The sequence below is a fragment of the Panthera leo genome, chromosome A2 (assembly GCF_018350215.1).
Source record: "Panthera leo isolate Ple1 chromosome A2, P.leo_Ple1_pat1.1, whole genome shotgun sequence".
Classification (NCBI taxonomy): Eukaryota; Metazoa; Chordata; class Mammalia; order Carnivora; family Felidae; genus Panthera; species Panthera leo.
In genome coordinates, this window is record NC_056680.1 from 73,011,061 (window position 1) to 73,026,042 (window position 14,982).

Sequence of the window (14,982 nt, forward strand, 5' to 3'; positions counted from 1 at the left end):
AGAAAACCCTAAAGACTCCACAAAATACTATAAAACAAATTCTGTAAACTGCAGGATATAAAATCAACCACACAAAAATCTGTTGCATTTCTATACACTAACAATAAACTATGAGAAAGAGAAATTAAGAAAGCAATCCCACTTACAATTGCATCAAAAAGAATAAAACACCTAGAAATAAATTTACTAAGGAGATTAAAGACCTGTTCACTGAAAACTATAAAGACACTGATGAAAGAAACCAAAGGCACAGATAAATGTAAAGACATATTGTCCATGCTCATGGACTGGAAAAATTAATATTGTTTAAAATGTCTATACTACTCAAAGCAATCTATAGACTCAATGCAAGTTCTATCAAAGTCCCAATGGGATTTTTCACAAAAATAGTACAAACTGTCCCAAAATTTGAGTGGAACCAAAAAAGACTCCAAATAGCCAAAGCAATCTTGAGAAGAGAGGTGAAGGCATCACACTCTCCCAATTTCAAACTAATTTACTAAGCTATAGTAATCTAAACAGTATAGCAGTGGCATAAAAACTGACACATAGGTCAATGGATCTGAATAGAGAACCCAGATATAAACCCACACATATATGGTCAATTAACTTATGACAAAGCAGACAAGAATATAACTAGAGAAAAGACAATCTCTTGAGTATCGATGGTACTGAGAAAACTGAACCGCCACATGCAAAACAATAAAACTGGACCACTATCTTGTCATACACAAAAGTTAACTCAAAATGGATTAAAGACTTGAATGTTAACACCTGAAACCAGAAAACTCCTAGAAGAAAACACTTGACATCAAGTCTTAGTGTTGGTTTTTTGGGGGTTTTTTTTTGATCTGACTCCAAAAGAAAAGGCAAAAAAGGTTAAAGTCCCAAGTTGGGACTACATCATATTAAAAAGCTTCTGCACAGCAAAGAAAACCATCAACAAAATGAAAAGGCAACCTACTGACTGTGAGAAAATATTTGCAAATCATATATCTCATAAGGGGTTAATATCCAAAACACATAAAGAACTCATACAATCAAATAGCAAAACAACCCCCCCCAAAAAAAACGGATTTAAAAATGGGCATAAGAAAAAAAAAAAAAAAGGGCATAGGATCCAAAGAGACATTTTCCCAAAGATGACATACACATGGCCAACAGGCATATAAGATGCTCAGCCTCACTTATCATGAGGGAAATGCAAAACCACAATGAGAGATCAATTCACACCTGTTAGAATGGCTATTATCAGAAAGATAAGAAATAACAAATGTTGCCAAGGATGTGGAGAACAGGGGACCCTTGTGCACTGTTGGTGGGAACGTAAATTGGTACAGCCACTATGGAAAACAGTATGGAGGTTCCTCAAAAAACTAAAAACAGAATACCATATGACCCAGCAATCCCACTCTGTGTATTTATCCAAAAAAAAAAAAAAAAAAAAAAAAGTAAACACTAATGGAAATAATAATCTGCACCTCCATGTTCACTGCAGCATTATTTACAGTAGTCATGATATGGATCAACCTAAGCGTCCAACAATGGATGAATGGATAAAGAAGATGTGGTACACAAAGTAGTCCCCCCCTTATTCATAAGGGATACAATCCAAAACCCCCCAGTGGATACCTGAAACCTTAAGTAGTACTGAACTATATATATACTGCTTTTTGCTAATCCACACAGAACTATAATAAAGCTTAATTTATAAATCAGGCACAATAAGAGATTAGCAATAATAATAATAATAAAGTAGAACAATTATAACATATAGTAATGAAACTTGTGAATATGGTCTCTCTCTCAAAGTATCTTACTGTACTGTACTCATCCTTCTTGTGATGAGAGATAACAAAATGCCTATGTGATGAGACAAAGTGAGGTGAGTGATGCTGACACTGTGATGTAGCATTAGGCTACTACTGACCTTCTGATGATACATCAGAAGGATCATCTGCTTCTGAACTGGGTTTGACTGCAGGCATCTGAAACTGTGGAACACAAAACCCAGACCTGGAGACTACTCTCTATATAATGGAATACTATGCAGTCATAAGTCATACTATGCAGGCAAGAGAATGAAATCTTGCCATTTGTGACAACATGCATGGACCATGAAGGTATTGTGCTAACCGAAATAAGCAGACAGAAAAAGACAAATACCATGTGATCTCATTTATATATGAAATCTAAAAAACAAACAATAAAAAAACTCATGGACATGAAGAACAGAATGGTGGTTGCCAGGGAGGAGGTGGGGTGATTTGGATGAAGAGGGTCAGGAGGTACAGACCTCCCATTGTGAAACGAACAGGTCATGGGGATGTGCTGTGCGGCATGGTGACTCGAAGTCAATGGTATTGCAGTGCATATTTGAAGGTTGCCAGGAGAGTGGATCTTGAAAAGTTCTCATCACAAGAATGAAAATTTTTCTTCTGTAACTTTTTATGGTGACAAATGATAACTAGATCTACTGTCATTTCACAGTGCATACAACTGTCAAATCATTACATTCTGAAACTAATATAAAGTTGTATGTCAATTATACGTCAATAAAAAAAATTCACCTGTTTATGCCTTAACTCCTTTTAAATTTGAAATTCCCCATTTTTCTCATTCAATCCTGTACCTCCTTCAAGACATAGTGAAAGACCAATCTTCATAAACTCGAATCTCTATTATCAGCAGATTTTCACATTCTTATTTTTTATATCATACTTACCACTGTATTGTATTTTATGTTTTCTATCTTCCCAGGAAGACAAAAGACCCCAGAGACCATTCTTTATTATGAACCCCACACACAAAGCCCAGAACAAAGCTGAGCACAGGACAGACACTTTAATGGATATGGCCTTGCAAGTTTAGTTGACCTATATGAATTAGCTGGGTGGGAGAAATTTGTGAAAATGATAATGGCTAGTTTTCTAAAACATTTCAAGGATTTTTAAGCATATGAAACCTATGGTCTCATCGCCTCAAGTGCAACTAGATATCTACAGTCTCAAGAATATGTTTAAATTAATATAAATCTGTAAATAGTTTATATTTTATCTTTTTATGTTTAGCAGTATATTTAAATATAATTTTAAAAATAAAAGTATGTTGAATTATGTAGAGAAATTACACAAATTAAAGTCATTAAGTTTTATTGAAAGCAATATTTAAATAAAAGATTATTTTATATACTATGTATCAAGTCTTAGACAACATTTACAACATAGTCATCTTTAAGCAGTTAAAATTAGACTAGTTTAATTTTTTAACTTTTATCAAATCCAGAAATGAAAATATTTAGTATATTATCAAAGATGATTAAATGCAAAACTGGATGAAATCCACTTCTTTTTTTTTTAATTTTTTAATGTTTATTGTGTGTGTGTGTGAGAGAGAGAGAGAGAGAGAGAGAGAGCGCGCGCGCACGCAAGCGAGCATGAGCAGGGAGGGGCAGAGGATCTGATGTGGGCTCTGTACTGACAATGGAGGGCTCAACAGGGGGCTCGAACTCAAACTGTGAGATCATGACCTGAGCCAAAGTCAGATGCTCAACTGACTGAGTCACCCAGGAGTCCCAAAATACACTTCTAAATATATGGCAAAAATATTTCATGTATACTAGTTGACAGCTTTTTCTAATATTTCCAAATTCTTAGTTTCTGTCAGAAAAAAATAAGAAGTAGGGAGACCAAGAAAAATCATTCAACTGTAAAATTTGACCCAGAAAGCTCAATTATATATTTTTTAATTAAAAAAAAAAATCTTTTTATTTTTTTGAGAGACAGAGTGCCAGCGGGGGAGGGGCAAAGGCGGCGGGGGGCGGGCGGTGGTGGTGTAGATACAGAATCTGAAGCAGGTTCCAGGCTCTGAGCTGTCAGCAAGAAGCCTGACTCGGGGGTCAAACCCACAAACCATGAGATCATGACCTGAGCTGAAGCTGGATGCTTAACCGACTGAGCCACCCAGGTGCCCCTAAAAATATTTTTTTTATGTTTATTTGTTTTTGAGAGAGAGACCACGAGCAGGGGAAGGTCAGAGACAGAGGAAGACACAGAATCCAAAGCAGGCTCCAGGCTCCGAGCTGTTAACACAGAGCCCGATGAGGGGCTCAAAATCACAGGCTGCAAGATCATGACCTGAGCCAAAGTCCGAAGCTTAACTGACTGAGCCACCCAGGTGCCCCAAAAAGTTCAATTTTAAAACACGAATATCTCAATATTGGGGAAATTCTTTTATTTGTAAAGTGAATAAAATATTCAGATTGATATACACCTTTTATAAAACAAAGTACCATTGTGAATTTTCACTGAATTTTTCTTTACATTCAATGGAGGTATCAAGAGAGCTCAAAGACTATCTGTTCGATGATAGATTTCAACACTCTGCCTTTAGATAATCCCAGGAATTCAAAAGACTGGGGTGGATCAGGGGAGGTGGTGGGAAACAGTTACAGACTTGCCTACCTTTTTTCCCAACAAACAAAAGCAATGCCTGGGATGCCTGGATGGCTCAGTCAGTTGAGTGCCCGACTTAGGGTCTGGTCAGGATCTCACAGTTTGTGAGTTCGAGCCCTGCGCTGGGCTCTGTGCTGACAGCTCAGAGCCTGGAGCCTGTTTCAGATTCTGTGTCTCCCTCTCTCTGCCCCTTCCCCGCTCATGCTCTGTCTCTTTCTGTCTCTCAAAAATGAATAAACGTTAAAAAAAAATTAAAAAAAAAAAAAAAAAAAAAAAAAAGCAATGCCTTAAGGGTGTGTCCCGAGGCTGGTAGGCAGCTCAGCCTCCTATCTGGTCTAAATAAATAAAAAGGCAAAAAAGCAAATGTTCAGAGCAAGATCCTAGACCCCTGAAGTATTTGCAGGTTCTACATAATTAAAATTTACAAACCAGAGTTGCTAACTTTGTTAAAGACTCTTATAAGAAATAAAAAAGAATTATATAAAAGGAAATACCTAAACTGCTCTAAAATGCTTCATTCTTTCAACATATATAGTATGCCTGTACTTCTTTTAGACTATAACTTATATTTTTGAGAAAAACATGGAGAGCCTTCTGCTAACAAAATTTATCATATGCACAAATGCCATGTCTCCCTTCAGAATCTACTGTAGAAACACCTACCAAACCTACAAAAGAAATCTAGGACCTGTTTTTAATACCTACCCTCCAGAGGTCAAAAATATTCTGTCATCCTTGACTCTTCTTTCTTTCAAATCTCACATCTAATCTGTCAACAGCTTTTGTCATTTCTACATCCAAACAGATGCTAAATCCAACCATTTTCCATGATTTCAAAAAGTGAAAGCCAAGATTATCTTTCAGTCTAAGTCATTATTATTTTTTCATTGGTATGAGTTTCCCTGCCTCTATTTCTATCTGGCCTCCCTCCCCCATTTTTTTAAAGATTTTTTTCAAAGCCTAAAATCAGATCCTATTACTGCAAGTACATAAAATTTAAACTTTACCTCAGTTGATATAACCATATTCCTGGGCATCTCACCTCCTATTTTTACACTAGGCAACTTTCTGGCCCTTAAATTTTCCAAGTCTATTCCCAGGTTTTGCAGTTGCTCAGTTCCTTCTACTGGAATGTTCTTGCCCTATGTCTTCATTAAGTTATCCCATTCTCATCACTCATTATTCAGGTGTCAGGCTCAATTTTACTTCTTTAAAGGTCTGTCCTAACTACCTTAGCTAAAAACTACCCACATGCCTAGAGTGACCTCGCAGTCACTATTTTGTTTTGCAGCACTTAAGTATTTTAAATTCTTTCCTCTATTCCACAGGTTCATGTCTACCTCTGCCATCACCGTGTAAATGAGACCATGGACCCGGTGTCTTTCATAGCTATATCTCTAATACTTAACCAGTAGGTATTACCTAGGTCAGTGTCTGGCACAGAGTAAGCACTTGTTAATATATATGTATATATTTTTTAATGTTTTATATTTTTGACAGAGAGAGAGGAAGAGAGAGAGAGAGCGCGAGCGAACATGAGTAGGGGAGGGCCAGAGTAAGACAGAGATCGAGAATCCGAAGCAGGCTCCAGGCTCCCAGCTGACAGCACAGAGCCCGATGTGGCCTCGAACCCACGGACCGTGAGATCGTCCTGAGCCGAAGTCGAAGTCAGCCGCTCAACCAACCCACTGAGCCACCCATGCGCCCCTCATTAACATATTCTTAAGTCTATTTATTTTGAGAAAGCAGGTGAGAGTGGAGGAGGGGCAGATAAAGGAGGAGGGAAAGAGAATCTCAAACAGGCTCTGCATTGTCAGCAGTGTGGAGCCCCACACGGGGTTCAAACTCAAGAACTGTGAGATCATGACATGAATCAAAATCAAGAGTCAGACATTTAACCAACTGAGCCACCTGGGTACCCTGCACTTACTAATACTTTTAATGAGCTAAGACATGCCTTAACTATATATGATGAACACAATTTTTTCACATGCCCCTTCCCCCTTACTTTTCTATCTTCACTCCCACTTTCTTCCTGATATTTTCCAAGAAAAATAACTCTGAAACTTCTGTATTGTAACACTGCTGCAAAGAAACAATAATTTTTTTTCCCCAACTAAGGTCATCTTACCTGTTTTTACTACACATGTAAATTTAGAAGTCCTAAAAGTACCTGTATCTTAACACATCCCAAAGGAAATGTATCATCTTTTGCCACACACTTGCTTCCTGTTTCCTGTCTCAGGAATGTATGGTAGACACTGCTAGCTGTCTTCCAAAATCTGTTCTTCTTTTCTTCAATGGTAGCTGCCCACCTATAGTCCACTGCCTACCCTCACTGTAGTTAGGTGTGTGTGATCACAGCACCATGTTCTCACTAAAAGAACATGATCATAAACGATAAGCACCATTCTAGGTCTGGCTCATAACATCCCTCTCTCCTTTTTTCTAGCTTCTGGTTAACAGAGGTGGTGTCAGCCTTGGAAGTCATGTGAAGAAGATGGCAGATCTTCCAACTTGGATCCCTCAATGACTATATGAAATAGTCACTACTTGATCTAATGAGATGGTTAAATACTCTTCGTTGTCCACTGAGGTAAGCAATATCCATTCCTGATCATTAAGTGAGAAACACATACAAACTTCATACTCTTTAAGCCACTGAATTTCCAGGTTCTTTTTGATGTAAAAGCTTAGCTTACCCTAACAAACCATTTATTCAGTTTCTTAAGCAGAAATCTACAGTAGAGGTACAGACAGGGATGTGTCTAAATAAACATATTCAGGGGCGCCTGGGTGGCTCAGTCGGTTAAGCGGCCGACTTCGGCTCAGGTCATGATCTCGCAGTCCATGAGTTCGAGCCCTACGTCAAGCTCTGTGCTGACAGCTCAGACCTGGAGCCTGTTTCAGATTCTGTGTCTCCCTCTCTCTCTCTGACACCCCCCCCCCCCCCCCGTTCATGCTCTGTCTCTCCCTGTCTCAAAAATAAATAAAACGTTAAAAAAAAAAATTAAAAATAAATAAATAATAAACATATTCAACTATCAAGTTTTAACAATTTTATATCTTATGATATAATTCATCTGTTTTGCCAACATCTATGCCCATTCCCAAGTTCTAGCCATAATCATCCTACCCAGGTTTACTGCAACAGCTCTCTGACTGCCCTTGCTTCCAGACTTCCTTTCCAAATAGTCAAAGGGACAACACAAAACGTCAATATGTTATACCTTTAACACACACACATTCTCTTCCTCCTAGAGAATATGCACATAAGGCCTATAAAAATCTTTATTACTAGGGTGCCTAGGTGGCTCAGTTGGTTAGGTGGCCGACTTCGGCTAAGGTCATGATCTCACGATTCACGAGGTCGAGTCCCATGTCGGGCTCTGTGCTGACAGCCCAGAGCCTGGAGCCTGCTTCCAATTCTGCGTTTCCGTCTCTCTCTGCCCTTCATGCTCTGTCTCTCAAAAATAAAAAAAACATTAAAAAAAAAATATTTACTACTTGGTTCTTGTTTCAAGCACACTGAACCATCAGTTCCTGAGAAGGCTGAGTAAATGTTCATTTTCTAGAGCTAGGAGATAAGCCAGGGAGAGAGCAGAGCTAGCAAGAAAACTTTTAAGATGGTGGTGCTATAATTATGTTTTAAATGTCTGTGCTAAACATTTTTTAAATAAACATTTTAAATAAGCTTTTCAATAAACTAGTTTTAAATGTTTAGAAGTTAATATTGACAAAAGACAAAATGATTGTTTAAAAGTTAAGAAAAAACTTACATGATTTATTCAAGTATTCTGCAAAACAGGTGTCCCACCTCACTTTCTACCTTAGTGTCTAATAAGAAGGAAGCAAATATTGAGAAAGTATGCAGACAGACTTTTAATCATAAAAGCAAATACCAAGATAGATGGAGTTGGCAAATAAGGCCAATTTCAAATTACCTAATTCACTAATTTAAATGATATTTATTTATTTATTTATGAGAGAGAGCGCAAGCACATGCACAAGTGAACAAGCAGGGGAGGGCAGAGGGACAGGGAGAGAGAGAATTTCAAGCAGCCTCCAGGCTCAGCACAGAGCCCGACTTGGGGCTCGATCTCACAACTGTGAGAACACGACCTAAACCAAAATCAAAAGTCTAATGCTTTTGATTATATACTGTGAATATATGTGTATATGTGTATATATGTATGTATGTATGAATGTATGTGTATATATGTATACATACATATATAAAATATATAAAGTACTATGCACAAATGCTAGTTAAGTTTGTTCCTTCTTCACAAAGAGAGAGTGAGCAAGTACACAAGCAGGGGAAGGGCAGAGAAAGAGGGAGAGAGAGAACCCCAGCAGCCTCCACACTGTCAGCGAGGAGCCCAATGTGGAGCCCGAACTCATGAAGTGTGAGATAATGACTTGAGCCTAAATCAAGAGTTGGACCTTAACCAACTGAGCAACCCAAGGGGTCCCTGTTCCTTCTTTATAAACAAGTATTTACTGACACTCTGAGCTAGGTACTGCACTAAGCACCAAGAGATGGCTAGACCAAAGAGCCAACCAACCAAGTAGTTGTTTAAAGCCTTGAAGTCTGGTGGTAATATCGATATAAATTACAATAATATACTTTAAGTACTACATAAAATAATGAAAAATGTACTCTGGATACATAAAGGAAGATGTGACCAATAATGACTGTAGGATTCAGGGTAAATTTTTAAAAAAAAACAAACGTCAGACTCAGATAATGGAAAGTATAATTCCATACAAAGGAAACAACTTATGTAGACTCACAAAGGCATTCAAGAGCTTAACCTGTTTAAGGGAACTACCAAGAGTTGACATTGCTATTATCTGGGGGGCAGGGGACAGCAGTTGGTAAGAATGGCAGAAGGAAAAGAATGTTAGGGAAACAGCCCAGAGGCAGGAAAACCAATACAATTCTACTTACAGTGGTCTATAGGAGACATATCTATATGTGAGAGTGACTGATACCTTCAACTAAAATGGGGAATAAAGGAAAAGAGCAAACTTTTTTTCTGGAAATACGAAGACAGGCTTTGTACAGTATGTTTAATTTAAAGCACCTACACCACCTAGGTGGAGTTGTGCAGTTATGTCCAGTACAGGTTTAGAGATCAAAAGAAAGATCAAGAGAAAGAAAGAGAAATTTGTAAATCTTCAGCATTGAGGGAATACATTTACCCTACATGAAGAGGGGGAACACCATACTCCAGATAATTAAACTGCCTTTCCCATTTTATATGCTCAAAAATGTAAGCTACTCCATTAGGGCCAAAGGAAGTACAATTTAATCTGGATCATATGGTTAGGTTAGTAATCTAAATGAGATTTCCATTCCTAAAGCTTGTTTAGCCACATTTTTTATTGTTATTAATACGTTACTAGCCATCTTTTTATTACTATGGTCCTAATATTGGCCCAGGATCTCCCAGAAGTACTCTGTATTATCTGTAGTCCCCAGAGCTCCCTGCACTAATCTCTATCAGGAGGGTCCTGCAGATCAGAATGCTGGTCTCTTGGATCAGAATTAATCAAGCAGTTAGTGTGAATGTGTTTTACACTTTAGGGCATAAAAAACATAAAAGTTTAAAATATGGTCTCTGTCTTTAAGATGACTACAATTCTAGCTTGACTGAAAAGGCAAGAACACAAGTAATATGTCCTGAATATAAATTCATCTAGTCCTTGGACAAGCTGCAAGAGGTAATACTTTCTCCCTTTCCCACTGATACTTAGCTTTGGAAAAATTTAATTTTGCTTTTAATGGCAATTTTATGAAAAGCCACTAGATGGTGATATTACCTTTAAAAATGTTTAAGAAACTTTTATTTTGATTACACTAACTCTTAGAACCATAAAAGATAGGTTTTTCAATATACTTTAAATAAGGATTTTAGAGATTTTAAATCTTTCATCTTGGGGCACCTGGGTGGCCCAGCCGATTAAGCGTCTGGGTGTTGGTTTTGGCTCAGGTCATGATGTCACAGTTTGTGAGTTCGAGGCACAGGTCAGGCTCTGTGCTGACAGCGTGAAGCCTGCTTGGGATTTTCTCTCTCTCTCTCTCTCTCTCTCTGCCCCTCCCCTGCTCACTTGCACGCGTGCGTTCTGTCTCTTCTCTAAATAAACTTAAAAAAATTTTATAAAACAAAAGCTTTCATCTTAAAGTTGTGAATAATGAAATATAGAGAGATTAAGTGACCTGCCCAAGATTAACTTCTTAAAGAAATGGAAATGCCAGGACTAGAACCAAAGTTTTCCTGATGCACATATTTATTCATATGGGACAGTCACATAAAGAGAAAAAGATATCCCATCATTTGGGAAAGCAATGGAGCAATGACTTGGTAAAATAAAAACTCAGAAGTGGGTATATTACCATGGCTAAAAGTTTCAGGAAAAGTTGAACTTAAAATAGCTACTGAAAAAAATGAATGGGTGTAAAGAAATGGGCAAAACCCTCTGTTCTCAAGTTCTATATTTCCCAAAATGAGAAAAGGATTTTTCAAGTTTAAAGGAATCATTTTCACCCTAATTTTAACTCAGTGGTTCTTTCTTCTGTAGCACACGTGACAGAGGAGATCCACAATGGTCACATCACCTCCCATGTTCAATTCCTAAGTACTAGAGAGAATTCCATCCAGTTCTCCAAATTCAAAAAAGATATCGGAAACCAAGTGAGTGAGAATGTAGTTGAAGCTATTAGTGGTAAGCTGAAATGTGCTCAATTTCTAAACAAAAAAACCTTGCAATAATTTCTTGAACACTTCAGTTATTCTATCTGTAATAGCTAGTTACTTAGAAAACACTTCAAACTGATTTAACATTTGGATGAGTGTTATTACTGTAAAGCCTTACTCTTATTCCTGCTTATAATAACAAAGAAGTATGAATGAAATATCATGGTATGTTTATTTTTAAAAATATCTAGAAAAGTTGGAACAATAGTAAATCTGCTAAAGGCAGTATGTTAGAAACTGGTAGGTTATTAAAATTTACTATAACAATATATATATTTTAAAGTCATTCCATTAAAATTAAGCCTACTCTGATCTTAAATTGGAATTATTCAAATCTGAAAAAGAAAAGTTGTAAGGGAGTACATAAGCCCCTGAAAAACTTTGCTTACAAAACAAAATAATACACCAAAAGGTTTTATCTTACGAAAATTGGGTAAGCAGAAACATTTACTACACATTACCTGAAGATGCAAATTTTAAACTTCCTACCTTTCTAAGCTCAAAATTCCCGTATCAATTCAGTACAGCAATGGGGACCCCGGCTCAGTGAACACACCACGCCCTTGGCACTCCCCTGAAACCCAACACTCCATTTAAAAAAAATTTTTTTTAACGTTTATTTATTTTTTACAGAGAGAGAGAGAGAGAGAGAAAGAGAGAGAGAATGTGAGCAGGGGAGGGGCAGAGAGAGAGAGGGAGACACAGAATCTGAAGCAGGCTCCAGGCTCTGAGCTGTCAGCACAGAGCCCGATGCAGGGGTTGAACGCATGAGCAGCTGTGAGATCATGACCTTAACTGAGGTCAGATACTTAACCGACTGAGCCACCCAGGCACCCCCCAACACTCCATTTTTAAAAGGTAAAATAAATTAGAAAATGTATTTTGATAGGTAAAACTTGACTTTACAGTCAGTTTTTCTGGAACATATCTATTCTAATGTGAATAAATATCAACATAAAATGAATTATACAGTGGAACTTTCTCACAATAGTTTGTTTAAATAAAAGATTCTAGTGAGTTTACAACAAACATATAACTATATATAAAATTGAGGTTTTTTTTAAAAAAAGGAAGTCCAAATTAATAACTAAAACAAAATTTATGAGCTTAAACATACAGTATAAAAAGCATATACTATACTAAGATTTTTCACTAAACATGAAAATAAGACAAAAAATGGTAATTTAGCTGTTCTCCATTTCTACTGAAACCTAACATGAAATCAAGAAGGGATTTACATTTAAGTTTGACAAAAACATATACCTGTATTAAGAAAGGATGATTGAAACTACAGTGAAATCTCAAATAACCAGCTAAGAGGACAGAATCTTTAATTAAATAGAACTTCCCCAGGGGCGCCTGGGTGGCGCAGTCGGTTAAGCGTCCGACTTCAGCTCAGGTCACGATCTCGCGGTCCGTGAGTTCGAGCCCCGCGTCGGGCTCTGGGCTGATGGCTCAGAGCCTGGAGCCTGCTTCCGATTCTGTGTCTCCCTCTCTCTCTGCCCCTCCCCCGTTCATGCTCTCTCTCTGTCTCAAAAATAAATAAACGTTAAAAAAAAAAATTAAAAAAAAAAAAAGAACTTCCCCATAAAGAATAGTCAACGAAATTTAGTTACTCAAAAAATATACTCCCAAGAGAAGTTTTGGATTAAGTGCATACTTGGCCAGTTTATTTTTTTCTTCAATTTCTACCAAGAGGCACTATTATAGGTGAAAGAAAAAATAAAAAATTGGGAGTTGGAAACTGAACTACATATACTCTGGACTCTGCCAACAAATATTTTTTTATCTTTAACTCAACCCTTTCTAGGGCTCAGTTTTCTCAAACGCAAGATGAGGGTTACAGTTTTTAAGGCTTTAGAAAAGTTTCAAACTTAAAAAAAATAAATCCTACGACTCTTTCTTAAAATAAAATATTAATTAGAAGTATGGCAGGTAAAACAACAAAAGCCAAAAAGCTCTGCCTTTTTAAAGTAGGTCTGTAACAACTGGTCCATACCATAGTTTCTGAGGGATTTAATGAATTCTGATGGGTCCAAAACACACCATTTAAAAACCTCTCTACACTAAACAATGAAAATAATTTTCAGAATGACATAACAGACAATGCAAGATTCAAAAAGAAATAAATTTTCACTGTAAAAAATTCAAAGAGGATTTTTTTCAACCAACCAGAAACTGGCCAACATTCAGTGAAAGTACCTATTTCTGAGAGTACCTATTTCTGAGAATTCTAATTAACTTTTGTATCATGATTAAATTATAGTTGCACTAAAGAAATTACAGAATTGTCAAGCATAAAGTATTTCAGAATATATATCTGGAAATAAAGAAACAGTGTTGTTTGATAGGAAAGAAATTGACCAAACTAGAGATAGATTAAACCCAATTAATTCCATAGAATATTTATATAAAATCCACTACTTCACAAAAATAATTTTGAAATTCCATATTAGTTTTCTTCTTTTTTTAAGATTTTCTTTTTAAGTAATCTCTGTACCCAGTGTGGGCTTAAACTTACAACCCCGAGATCAAGAATCCCATGCTCCACCCACTGAGCCAGCCAGACTCCCACATATTAGTTCTAATGAGGCAAGTCCTATTTCACTACCACCAGGCCCAAAGGAGCCAAAATGGGATACACGTCCCAAGTGCAGCCAGGGAAGCTCCATACAGAGAAGAGTTATACAATGGAACTTTCTCACAATAGTTTAAATAAAAGGTTCCAGAGAGTTTACAACAAACATAACTATAGATAAAACTTGAGTTTTTAAAAAAAGGAATCCAAATTAATAACTAAAACAAAATTTGTGAGCTTAAACATGCAGTATAAAAAAAGCACATACTGTACTAATATTTTTCACTAAACACAAAAATCACCAACATCTTAATATCTGGATCTGTACTTAAGCTACATTTAAAATGACACATTTAAAAAAAAAAATTTATTTACCTCTAAAGTGCCAAAAAAGCAATTATTTTTAAATTGAGATAAATACATAAAATTTGTAATTAAAACAGTCAATCCAATATGGTATAAAATTATATTATTTCCTGTATTTAACAATGAAAAGTATAGTAGATTTTCCTTTTCTTAAAAAAGTTTATTTCTTAAAAAAAAAATAAACTATCAATAAGCTGTCCTTAAAACTGGTCTCTATTGTCTATAATACTCATTTGAAAATACTCTTACCTTTCTTCTGAGCTATACAATCGAGCAAGTCCAAAATCTGCAAGTTTTATTTGCCCTCTGGTGGAAGACAAAATGAACATAAACTATTAGCCTACTCTGAAATCATACATATTTGTACATATTCATAGATATCTAATCCTATCATACACATTCATATTCTATTCCTAGGACTAATAAAAAATATACTTATATAAACTTTAACATTGATCACACAGCAGTACCCCAAGTCCTATAAGGAAAGGTAAACAGATAAACACGTAAAAAAAAAAAAAAAAACAAACAGTACTTTTCCTTTGACAATTTCAGCTACTATTATTCTAGTACCACCACCACAACTATTACTATTATTGTACTAGTATTAACAGTATTTTAGTATTAGTTAGTTCCTATTTAGAAAAGTACACTTCAATGAAAATAAAATGAGATTATTGTTGCTACTCAGTATTAAGACATATTACTTGTTCAAATCAAATCAGTAAAGCATGAGAATGAAATCGTATCATTTTAAATTTATGTTTAATTTTCCAATTCTTAGAGGGGCTAGGTACATAGAACCCTTTCTAGTAACTAA

The 14,982-nt window shown here is 36.3% G+C and overlaps 1 protein-coding gene and 1 long non-coding RNA gene across 4 annotated transcripts in view; one reads left to right on the forward strand and one right to left on the reverse strand.

Annotated features, from left to right (window-relative positions):
• CDK13 (cyclin dependent kinase 13) overlaps positions 1–14,982 on the reverse strand; it is a 122,616-nt gene that overhangs the window by 27,137 nt on the left and 80,497 nt on the right. For both annotated transcript variants that reach the window (XM_042914560.1, XM_042914551.1), the window contains exon 7: positions 14,412–14,468. In XM_042914560.1, the coding sequence (XP_042770494.1) occupies positions 14,412–14,468 (57 nt within the window). The remainder of the gene's footprint in view (positions 1–14,411; positions 14,469–14,982) is intronic.
• Positions 6,865–14,982, forward strand: part of LOC122205924 — a 31,822-nt gene continuing 23,704 nt past the window's right edge. The window contains exons 1-2 of one of the 2 annotated variants that reach the window (XR_006196302.1): positions 6,865–7,050; positions 11,043–11,155. This is a non-coding gene — a long non-coding RNA (uncharacterized LOC122205924). The remainder of the gene's footprint in view (positions 7,051–11,042; positions 11,156–14,982) is intronic. The other variant, XR_006196304.1, reaches the window with a different exon arrangement.